The sequence below is a fragment of the Dictyostelium purpureum genome, assembly GCF_000190715.1.
Source record: "Dictyostelium purpureum unplaced genomic scaffold DICPUscaffold_99, whole genome shotgun sequence".
Taxonomy (NCBI): Eukaryota; Evosea; class Eumycetozoa; order Dictyosteliales; family Dictyosteliaceae; genus Dictyostelium; species Dictyostelium purpureum.
Window position 1 is genome coordinate 32,526 of NW_003519436.1, and position 12,401 is coordinate 44,926.

General features: G+C 25.3%; 4 protein-coding genes across 4 annotated transcripts; 1 reads left to right on the forward strand and 3 right to left on the reverse strand.

Annotated features, from left to right (window-relative positions):
- Positions 1 to 176: 176 nt before the first annotated feature.
- Positions 177 to 1,553, reverse strand: DICPUDRAFT_78273 (uncharacterized protein; the record flags this gene model as incomplete). Its single annotated transcript, XM_003287381.1, has 1 exon — positions 177 to 1,553. The coding sequence occupies one exon, from the start codon at positions 1,551 to 1,553 to the stop codon at positions 177 to 179; it is 1,377 nt and encodes a 458-aa protein (XP_003287429.1).
- Positions 1,554 to 3,409: 1,856 nt separating this feature from the next.
- DICPUDRAFT_20862 (uncharacterized protein) lies at positions 3,410 to 5,140 on the reverse strand (the record flags this gene model as incomplete). The annotated part of the gene is made up of 3 exons (XM_003287382.1): positions 3,410 to 3,591; positions 4,348 to 4,692; positions 4,888 to 5,140. Coding segments are annotated over 3 exons (780 nt in total), but the record flags the coding sequence as incomplete, so codon positions are not given.
- A 1,639-nt stretch (positions 5,141 to 6,779) lies between these two features.
- DICPUDRAFT_47339 (uncharacterized protein) lies at positions 6,780 to 7,314 on the reverse strand. Its single transcript, XM_003287383.1, has one exon. It carries the CDS (start codon positions 7,279 to 7,281, stop codon positions 6,868 to 6,870), a length of 414 nt encoding a protein of 137 aa, XP_003287431.1. The 5' UTR covers positions 7,282 to 7,314; the 3' UTR covers positions 6,780 to 6,867.
- An 878-nt stretch (positions 7,315 to 8,192) lies between these two features.
- DICPUDRAFT_78276 (uncharacterized protein) lies at positions 8,193 to 12,040 on the forward strand (the record flags this gene model as incomplete). The annotated part of the gene is made up of 4 exons (XM_003287367.1): positions 8,193 to 9,861; positions 10,017 to 11,305; positions 11,375 to 11,581; positions 11,756 to 12,040. 4 exons carry the CDS (start codon positions 8,193 to 8,195, stop codon positions 12,038 to 12,040), a joined length of 3,450 nt encoding a protein of 1,149 aa, XP_003287415.1.
- Positions 12,041 to 12,401: the final 361 nt, after the last annotated feature.

A 12,401-nucleotide genomic window follows, 5' to 3' on the forward strand; every position in this document is an offset into this window, starting at 1 on the left:
TATTATTTGTTTTATTATTGTTTATTGTTTATTATTTTTATTATTAGTTTTATAATATTATTGATTATGATTAATTATTTATTATTGTATAGTGGCTATTGGTTGAAGATTATTTGAAATTGATATTGATGAGTGTTAATTATTGCTTCATGAGGGTTCCTAGACTTGATTTTTTATTAGAGTTGTTGATCTTCTTCGACTTTTTGATTTGTTTGTTTTGCCAAATGCTCTGCTTCATTTTGTTGATCATGATTTTCTTGAATTTCATTTTGGTCGGTTTCTTCAGCTATATAGTTTTCTTGTTGATTGATTACTGGGGATGATGCTATTGGTGAAATATTTGGTATTTGATAACTTATATAATTATAATTAAATTCTTCCTCACTATCGATGGAGTGTTGTTCAAGAGTTAAACCGAGGACTATTGGTTCAGGTTCTTGATGATTTTTTAAAAACTCTTGAAAATTCTTTTCTTCAATTTGTTGCGACAATGTTAATTCTTCTACCTGTTTTTCTTGTTCTGGACTATCAACTTGATTTTGATCATTTTCTTCTTGCTCTTCTTGATCTTGAGCTGGTGATTTTGGGGTTGATGATGGGGAGTTTGGATCTTGATAACACTTCCAGTTGTAATCGTAATCATCATCGCTATCGATAGGGTGATGCTCAAGTGTTAAAGAAAGACGTAAATTTTGATTTTGATTTTCATCATCATTATCTTCAGATGATGCATATTGATCCATTTGATCTTGATTTAAAAGTGGGTGGGAATTTTTTTGATTGCTTTCTTCAGCTTGATTTTCTTCTTGTTGTTGGTTTCCTGGTGAATCTGGATCCTGATAACACTTATACTTGTAGTTAAATTCTTCATCACTATCTATAGGATGATGTTCAAGAGTTAAACCGAGTACTATTGGTTCGGGTTCTTTATGATTTTTTAAAAACTCTTGAAAATTATTTGCTTCTATTTGTTGCGATAAGGTCATCTCCCCAATTTGACTCTCTTCTTTTTCATTTTCTTCAATTTGTTCTTGACTAATCTCATCTGGCTCTTTTTTTTGAGATGGTGATTTTTGGGTTGCTGGTGGGGAATTTGGATCCTGATAACACCTATATTTGTAGTTAAATTCTTCATCACTATCTATAGGATGATGCTCAAGAGTTAATGAGAGGTGTAATTGTTGCTCCTCTTCATTATTTTCTAAATTTTTTTCATTAACTTCTTGTTGTTGATCTTCATTTTTTTCTAAATGTTGTTGATTAACTTCTTTTTGTTGCTCTTCATTTTGTTCTAAATGTTGTTGATCAACTTCTTGTTGATCATTTTGAATAACTAATTGTTCTTGTTCATCTTCTTGTTGTTGATGAACTGTAAAATAATTAACAACCAAAGTAGTTGGTTGGATTAATTGGGTTAACTTAAATTTCTTTATCATTTTTTCGGCTGTTGTAACACCTTCATTAAAAAATGATTTATTTTCTCCTCTTGCGTAAAATGTTTGGATAATCATATCCTTTAATAAATCCACTATTTGTTGTGGAGTTAATTTCATTTTTGAAAAATTATATTGAAAAAATTGTGATATTGTGTATTTGTAAAAAATGTAATAAAATAAAAATGTATGATATATAAAAAAGATAATTGTAATATAAGATATTGTGATATTGTGTATATATAAAAAATGTAATAAAATAAAAATGTGTATGATATATAAAAAAGATGATTGTAATATAAGATATATAAAATAAAATTATAAAAATATGTAGTGTATATATTTATAAAAAATTTTATAAAAAAAGGTATAAAAAAAAAATATTTAAAATAAAATTTAAAATTAAATTTTTTTTTTATTAAAATTTTTTTTTTTTTTTTAATTAATATTCTATTAAAGAATAAAATAATTATATATTTAAAGCATTGAATTTAAAACAATCAAAAATAGTTATAATAACTCGATAATAAATACAATCATGGTAATATTAATATGTTTCCCACATTTTTTTTAATAAAAAACACACAATGTTATCTAATTCACCCCTTTCCTAAATCAATTAAAAATGTCATTTTATTATAATAATTAATAAAATATAATTATAATGATTCATATATTTGTTGGTAACTATAATCTATATTCAATAATTAGGCCTATTTTAAATTATTAATAAATGAACTTGACATCTTTTCTTGGGTCAACTTGGAACGTGTATATATTTGATAAATTTGATTCATTAAATTCTTCACTGATTAATATAAGATCACCTAAGCATGTACCATTAGTCTCTGAAAAATTTGCTGACCTCTTCCAAATTAATTTTCTAGTATTACTTTAAACTTCACCTTCTAGTATAATAATTCTTAAAAAAAAAAATTTTAATATTAAATTTTAATACAAAAAATTTAAATAAATACACACCTATTCCATTGATTTAAATATTCAATATGTTTTTGAGTTTTAATAATCGGTTTTATCTGAAAACAATTTCCCTAAATTAATCGAAACTTCATTACCATTTTCGATAGCCTTATGACATTACTATATATATTAAATTTATGAATCATGTAAATACTGAATAAATATATATGCTATTTAATAAAAGAGTGAAAAAAAAGTGTAATATAAAATATGAATAAAAAGAGGGGAAAATAAAAATAAAAAATAATTATAAAATTTTAAAATTAATTTTTTTTAATTTTTTTTATAATAAATCATTTTTTTTACAATAAACCAATAACTATTTGGGATATAAAATAACAATTGCTAAATACTGAATTTATAAATAATCAAAAATATGTAATGGTAATTTTAAATAATATTTAAAAATAAACATATACCACATTTTTAAAAAACACCCATTATTATTCCAATTCACCTATTTTTAAAAAACAATATCATTAGTTAATTCATTTTTCAACCTCTTCAATAAGAAAAGGCAATTAATATTTATTAGACAAAAAATACCCTTATAAAATTATAAAATAGGTGTTGATCACTAGTTATAGATGAATAAATATTGTTTTTTAATTTTTATAAAAATATATTTAAAGTGAGAAAAATTTTATTTATGTGTTATTTATATACATTATATTATACAATTGCTGTTTTTTTTGTTGATTATTATTGCTAATATTTGAAGTTTAACTATCTAAAAGCTTTTCATGCATATCAAAACCATTAAGATTAAATTGCTTTTTTAGATAAATTAGATGATGAACACTATTAAAATGAATTTTATCAACTGATGGAGGTAAAGAATTTGCTCTAATTACTAGGGAATCTGAACCAAGGTAAAGACTTTCTAAATTTGGTGGTAACCATTGATCTGAAACATCGTGTAATGCTATTCCTTCATGAATATATAGAGTTGTTACTGATTTTGGAATTAAGGTCTTCAAATATTCAAAAGAACAATGATAAATTTTACCAATCTTGAGTGTTTTTAAATTTTTTAATGATCTTATAAAACCTATATATGAAGCTTCGTACACCTCGCCAAATACCAATGTTTCTAAAGAGGATGGAATAGTATAAATTGACATTAAATTACCACCATAATGAACAAGATCTTTAAATTGCAAGTACTTTAAGGTATCTTTACTATTTGCCATAAAAGATGGTGCTATTGGGGTATTTACTATACCAGAAATTACCAACTTTTCAATATTTGGTGGCAAGGTAATTAAATTGATATTTTCATAAAACATTGAAAACATATCAAATTCTTTTACTGAATTAAAAATTGAAAAATTTGGATTGTTGATATCGACATCTTTATTTGAGTATTTCAAATACATTAGATTATAGGTTTCGTTTTCTTTTAATAGACCCCCCAAACTAATATTTGACATTAATCCATCTAGAGTTAAACTTTTAATTGATAGTGGTAGCTTGATAAGTGACATTTGTTCCTCTGTAAGACGCAAATCTATGATTTCAAGTTTTTCTAAGGAGTCTGATAAAACATTACTATCTAAAACTTCGATTGAGTGTGGTAGTCTTAAATGTTTAATATTTATAATTGATTCACTTTGCAACTCTTTGATACTGGACCCTTTGAATATTAATGTTTCTAATGATATTGGAAAAATATCTTTACAAATTGATTGAGCAAAACCACTTCCAAATTCTAAATAACTTAATGTTTGTGGAATAACTGAAATTTTTTCTAAACCATCACTATAATCATCATTATTGTTATTATTATTATTATTGGTATTATATCCTTTTGATTTGAATAATTTTAATGGCAAAATACTAATTTGGTTACTATTATCACTATTAAATTTACTAACCAATAATGATTGATTAAAACTATTTCCAAATTTTAAAGTTTTAATATTTGAAAAACAATTGAATTTTAATGGTTGGTTAAATAAAGAATCTTCACTAAAATTGAGCTCCTCTAAAGAATTTGGAAAAGTATTTGGTTCAATAACTTGATTATAGTCTCTGCCCAAATAAATAGACTTTAACTGAGTGCATTTCTTAAAGGTTCTTGAATTGAATGGTTTATTATATAACTGACCAAATGAAATAGTTTTTAAATTTGATGGTAAAAAATGTTCATTTGCGAATTTAATGTTGAAATCCTCAAATGATAAAAACTGAACAGAGTCTGGAATAGAATTATTATAAATAATACAACTGCCAATTATTTTTAAGGTTATAAGTGAACTTGGTAAGACATTCCTTTCTATTGTTGAAGTAATTCCTAATGTTAAATTCTTTAAACCAACTGGGAAACTTTGCATGACTTGTTTATGGAATTTATAACTCTTGGTATTATTAATATTTTGCTTATAGCTGTCTTTATCGTGGGACATTGATATTTGTAAATGGGATATGCTTGAATCCTTTAAATAGTTAAATAAACTTTTCTTTTTTAAACTATCCATTTGAGTGCTGATAAAATATGGTTTTATATTTAATTTATCGATATCATTTGGAATATCATTTAAAAAGCTACTATTGTTGATCACAAATGATTTGCAGTAATAGTAATTTTCATTCGATAATAGATGATTTAAAAATGGTTCACTATTAAGATTTAAATAACTAATATTATACAACTTAAAAAGTGCCAAGTGTTCGAATATAACTTTTCTAATTAAAATATTTTTCCATATTTTATAAAATAATATACTATTGTTTATATTATAACTATTATTATCATCCATTTTTTATTGTTAATTGTTTATGATCAACTATTAAAAAAAAAAAAATATTTATATCCATTTTTTATTTATTAAAAAAAACAATAAAATAAAAAAATTGAAAAAAACAAATTCAAAAATTTGGGTAAAATAAAAAAAAAGTAAATTTAAAAATTTAGGGTTTTTTTTAAAAAAAAAATTAAAATAATTAATCTAAAAATATCCCTTTTATTATAAAATCAATGATATTATTATAAAATAAAAAAATCTTTTTTAAATTTTATAAAAAATCACCAAAATATCTTTAATATTAAATGAAAATATTTCAATATATTTTTTTGGATGATTTTATTTTAAACTTTAATTTTCAAAATATTATCAAATGAATGAGTTTTTGTTTTTTTATTTTTTTTTTGTATAGGTTTTATAATCATCAAAGCTTAACACATTGCATACAAGTTGGGCATCAAATAGTCAATTTGGTGTGTGATTTTAAAAAACCTTAAAGAGAGGTTATAACCAGAAGTTATCGCGATTGCTTGTTTATATGTGTTATTGGTTATGTGTGAGGATTTATAATATTATAAATAGGTGTTTGGAAAGTTACTAAGAGTCAATTCTTTCAACCACTAATCTTTGTAATGAACAAGGATCATTGCTTAATAATAACCAATAATAATAATCAACAATTATTTTAATTTATCAAAAAAAAAAAAAAATAAAAAATAATAAAAATTTTTCGAATTTTATAAAAACATAAACATTTAATATAACTTTTATTTTATTTAACTATTTGATCCTAGTACCTTATATCTTAAATTGCCTCCCCCTTGGGACATCATTACTCTCGAAAAAAAAACCCCTCATCAATCACCTGGAAGATTTAAGCACTAAAAAATATTTGCAAGCGGCGAGATTCGAACTCGCGAACCAGATGGATGAGAACTTGAGTCACACGGATTTGACCGCTTTCCTACACTTGCAACTGATGAAAACTGATATTGGTTCGAAAATTTTATAATAAAAAAATTATTTTTTAAGATAATTTTTGAATAAAATTATTAAATATAAATTAAAAAAAAATAAAAAACAATTTAAAACCTGTTAAAAAAGAATTTTTAATAATTATTTATTATTTCTAAATATTTTAGAAATAATAATAAAAAAAAATTGCATAATAAAATAATTCTATATTTTCATTTTACATTAAATGGCTAATTAAATTTTTCTTTTATTATTATTTAATTAAAGAAAATATAAACACTTTTTTTTTTTTATATGCAAAAAAATAAATTAGATAAAAAAAAAAAAAGTGGTTGGAGGTGAATGTTTTTAAAATAATAATAAAAATTAGTGAATAAAGATTCTTCAAACAATATTTACATTAAAAATTTAATATATATATTTCAATGGCTCCATACCCAACTTTTTCAAAAGCCATTCAATTTAAACCATACAACCATCAATTTTACTTCAATCTCTTTAAAAAATAATTTTATTTTTATAATCATCCACTTATAAATATAAAAATAAATAAAACTGTGTTTTTTTTTAGAACTAAAGATACTTTTAAAATTTTTTCATTTTCAAAAAAAAAAATAAAAAAAATAAAATAATAAACAATTTTGACTTAAAAAAAAAGTTTTAATTTTTTTTTATTGAATCATATTTTTTAACCCAATGGTTAAAAACAAAATAAATTAAATATAATTAATTTAGTTCTTGTTTTTTTCGACGTATTCCATGAGGAATTTGTAGTCTTCTGATTCTTTACCGAAGGTTCTGATGGCAATTGATGAAGCAGCAACGACTTTACGAGCAGTGGCGTCTTTATCTAATTTGCAGAGACCAGCCCATTCACCGAGTAATTTGTTGTTTGGGACAACAATGAGTGGGATGTTGTGTTCAGTGCATAAAGCTTTGATTAAACGGACGTAGTTTGGTTCGTCACAGTTTTCGGCTAAGACACAGAGACGGGCAGTACGTTTGTCGAGTGATTTGACGACTTCGTGTAAACCTTTAACAACACCTGAGATGGCTAATGATTCTTTGATGACCTTTTGGAGGGCAACCATTGGGTCGGTGTTTTTTTCTAATGGATTGGTGGATACAACATCTCCTTCTGACATTTTGCTATCTATATTTATATTAAGAAGTCCTTACTGTATAATAATAAATTTATAATTAATATACAATTCATTCAAAATATATATCCCATCATGATATGTATATGATTGTGATTGATTATGATTTATCTATATGGATTGATGATGATTATAACATTTTTTTTTATTCTAATCCAAGATATTGACGGATGATAGTGGATATATGATATATATGAAACCTACATGCGAATTCCAAAAAATATGAATAATCAAAAAAATTTAAAAATTTTGATTTTATTCGACCATAGCCAAAAAAAAAAATTTTAAAATTTTTAAAAAAATTTTTTTTATTTTTTTTTTTATTTTTAAAAAAAAACGTTATAAATTAAATATTTATCATATAATATTTATATTGATATATTTTAATATCCAAAAAAAAATTTTTTTTAATTTTTTTTTTAAAATGGGTTTTAATTTTTAAAAAGATAATTTTACAAAAAAAAAAAAAAAAAAAAAAAACCACAAATAAATAAATTCAATTGAATTTGTAAATAAAATTTATTTTTTTTTTTAATTTTTTAATTTTTTTTTTAATTTTTTTTTTGTTTTTATTGTGATTGAATATATTATTATAAAATTAAAAAAAAAGGAAAATAATAATAGCATTTTGTTTTTTTATTTTTATTTTTCTCTTATTTAAATAATAACAATAGTTAATTAATTAATTCTATGTATAATAATATATAATAAATAATAAATAATAAAATAATTATTTAATTTGTAAATTAGTTTTTTTTTTTTTTCTTTCTTTTTTTAAATTATTTTCTTTTTTTCTTTTTTTTTTTTTATATTTATATATTTTATATAATAGTAGTTTATTAATAATTAATAGTTATCATTAAATTCAATAACTATTTAAATTAATATAAATAATAATGGATCCAGAAAAATTAAAAGAATTTCAAGATAGATATGAATTAGAATCAATGGGTATTATTGGCGATGACGAAGATCAAGAGTATAACAATTATAAACTATCAATAGAGAGTGGTGGTAATGGCATGATGATAGACGATTCTAAATCACAATACACAGCAACTTCACAACCAGTTTTAGATGACGATGAATATGAAAGACAGGCCCAAATAGCATTAAAACAACAACAAGAAAAGCAAAGACAAATGGAGTTGGAAATGCAAAAAGAGTTTGAAAGATTAGCAGCAGAAGGTCAAGGTGAGCCTGAAATCGATTTTGAAGAAGAAGAAAGAAAGCGACAAGAGGAAGCAAGAAAAAGATTTTTAGAAAAACAGAATAGAATGAAAAATTCACCAAAGAAAAAGACACCAGAGGAAGAGGAAAAAGAAAGACAACGTTTAGAAAAACAAAAAGAAAGGGATGCACAAAGAGAATTAATGAAACAGGCTTTGGGTGGCAAACAAGTTATTAAAAAAGATGATAATGATAGTGCATCAAACGAAAAACCAGTTCAAAATCAACCACCAGTAGAAGAGCAACAAGTATCACAACCAACGCCAACTCAATCAACTTCACAGCCAGTATTAGACGACGATGAATATGAAAGACAGGCCCAAATAGCATTAAAACAACAACAGGAAAAGCAAAGACAAATGGAGTTGGAAATGCAAAAAGAGTTTGAAAGATTAGCAGCAGAGGGACAAGGTGGACTTGAAATCGACTATGAAGAAGAAGAAAGAAAAAGACAAGAGGATGCAAAAAGAAGGGTACTTGAGAGACAAAATAAAATGAAACAACCAGCTCAAGCCAAAACACCAGAGGATGAAGAAAAAGAAAGACAACGTTTAGAAAAGCAAAAAGAAAGAGATGCACAAAGAGAATTAATGAAGCAGTCTATAGGCAGTAAATCATCATCCCAAAAAGAAAAACCACAAGAAGATCTCTCAGAAAAAATACCAGTACAAGAACCTACACCAGTAGAGCAACCAATTGCATCACAACCAGAACCACGCCTACGTTGCTCTCAGCCAGTTTTAGTGTTCGATGAATATGAAAGACAAGCCCAAATAGCATTCAAGCACCAACATGAAAAACAAAGACAAATGGAATTGGAAATGCAAAAAGAGTTTGAAAGATTAGCAGCAGAAGGTCAAGGTGAGCCTGAAATCGATTTTGAAGAAGAAGAGAGAAAGCGACAAGAAGAAACTAGAAGAAGGGTATTAGAAAGACAAAATAAAATGAAGCAACCAGCAAAAGCCAAAACACCAGAGGAAGAGGAAAAAGAAAGACAACGTTTAGAAAAACAAAAAGAAAGAGATACACAAAGGGAATTAATGAAACAAGCTATGGGTGGTAAATCATCAACACCCAAAAAAGAAATTCCTCAAGAACCAAAGGAAGATCAATTAAAAGCAACACCACAACCACCATCACCAAAAGCACCATCACCACAACCACCAATAGAGCAACCACCAACAGAGCAACCACCATCTCAGCCACAAGCAGCTTCACAAATAGATGACGATGAATACGAAAGACAGGCTCAAATAGCATTAAAACAACAACAGGAAAAGCAAAGACAAATGGAGTTGGAAATGCAAAAAGAGTTTGAAAGATTAGCAGCAGAAGGTCAAGGCGAACCTGAAATCGATTTTGAAGAGGAGGAAAGAAAGCGACAAGAGGATGCAAAAAGAAGGGTACTTGAAAGACAAAATAAAATGAAACAACCAGCTAAAGCTAAAACACCAGAGGATGAAGAAAAAGAAAGACAACGTTTAGAAAAGCAAAAGAAAGAGATGCACAAAGGGAATTAATGAGACAAACAATGAGTGGTAAATCATCAACACCTGAAAAGGAAAACTCACAACCAGCAGAAGAAACAAAAATTGAAAATAAACCAGCACCACAGCCAGTAGAGCAACCAATTGCATCAAAACCAGCACCAACTCAATCCAGCTCACAACCAGTAACAGATGATGATGAATATGAAAGACAAGCTCAAATAGCATTAAAGCAACAACAAGAAAAGCAAAGACAGATGGAACTTGAAATGCAAAAGGAACTTGAAAGATTAGCAGCAGAAGGTCAAGGTGAACCTGAAATCGATTTTGAAGAGGAAGAAAGAAAGCGACAAGAAGAAACTAGAAGAAGGGTATTAGAAAGACAAAATAAAATGAAACAACCAGCAAAAGCCAAAACACCAGAGGAAGAGGAAAAAGAAAGACAACGTTTAGAAAAACAAAAAGAAAGGGATGCTCAAAGGGAGTTAATGAAACAGGCTATGAGTAATAAACCAAAACCACCAAAACAAGAAGAACCACAACCAATTCAAGAGCAATCAAATAATGATGATGAATATGAAAAACAAGCACAAATAGCATTAAAACAACAACAAGAAAAACAAAGACAAATGGAATTAGAGATTCAAAAAGAGTTTGAAAGATTATCAACTGAAGAAAATCAAAATGGGCCATCAGAAGAAGAGCTTGAAGCAGAGGCAAAGAGAAAGGAAGAAGAGGTTAGAAAAAGATTTTTAGAAAGACAAAAGCAACAGCTTCAAACTAAGAAACCAATCGATGAAGAAAAAGAAAAAGAGTTAAAAGAAAAACAAAGAGAAAAGGATCAACAAAGAGAATTAATGAAGCAAGCTATGAACAGTGCCAAAAGCCAAAATCAAAATCATAATCAAAACATTAATGCTGAACATGAAGAAATTAAATCAGTGGAACCACACCATCAACCATCATCGGTACAACATTCACAACCACAACCAATTTTACAACAGCAACAACAACAACAACAGCAACAACAGCAACAACAACAACAACAACAGCAAAACCAATTTTATCAACCACAGTATGGTAGTCCAACTCATCATAATCAATATCAAAATATGTATCAACATTCACCACACCATAATCCACATCAATTCAGTAATAATACACAATCACCACCAGTCCACATGTATCCATACCCACCCCAAGCTTACTTTTATCCACAAAATACAGCAATGTTTACTCAAGAAGATGTCGATCGTCTTTTAGAAAAACAAAAGAAAGAGATACTAAAGCAGGTAAGGTTTCATTAAACATAAATCTATATTATTATAATTTGTTAATATTTATTTTTTAAAAAAATTTAGTGTTCCGATGAAAGTGCAATTTTAACATTCGAATTTGAAGATATACAATTAAAATTGGAAAGAGAACAAAGAAGCTGTTTAACATTAAAAGGTTTACTATCACAATATGAAAACACAATGAAACAGATGATTGATCAACCTGCACCAGTACCACAAAATTCCGCAAAATTAAGTGAAGCTTTAATTGATAATGAACAATTAAGAAAGGTAAAATTTTAAATAGAAAATAATAATTAATTTTAAATATAATAATAATAATAATAATAATAATAATAATAATATAAAATAATAATAATTAATTGTTTTTTTTTTAAAAAAAACCTCACACCAAACTTTCCTTTTTATTAATATCTCATTTTTATTTTATTATTTTTAATTTAGCAAATTTTTGAATTAAAAGAAACAAACTCGCAACTTAATAAAGAGATTCAAATTCAAGTTTCTAAATTTAATGCCCTAAAAGCACATGCAGAGGCAAAGTTAGATAACGCATCAGAACAATTAATCAAAATAAAAGAAGTTGCTAAAAAAGAAATTGATGTATTAAGTGTAAAATTAAATCGTTCAGAATCTAAATTGGTTCTTAAAGAAAAGCAGTGCGAAGAATTAGAGAAACTATGCGACGAATTAATTTCAAAATTACAAAATTCAGAAAATAATGTTTAAATATTTAAATAATATTAAATATTTAATAAATATAGAATATACAAATAATATAAACATAAATAAATAAATAAAATAATTTAAAAATAAATAAATAATTATTTAAACAATCATTTAATAGGTTTTTTTTTTATTTATTTTTTTATTTATTTTTTAATTTTTTTTAATTTTTTTAATTTTTTTTTTTTTTATTAAATTTTTAAAAACGAAAATTTTTTTTTTTTTTTTTTTTTAATTTTTTTTCTTAATTGTTGCCATTAAATATTAAAATATAAATTTATTATTTTCTTTTCATATGAATAGTAGTGATAGTGCTCATATAGAAAAATTACAAGAGGATATTTTAGATAAACTTGGTAATTTA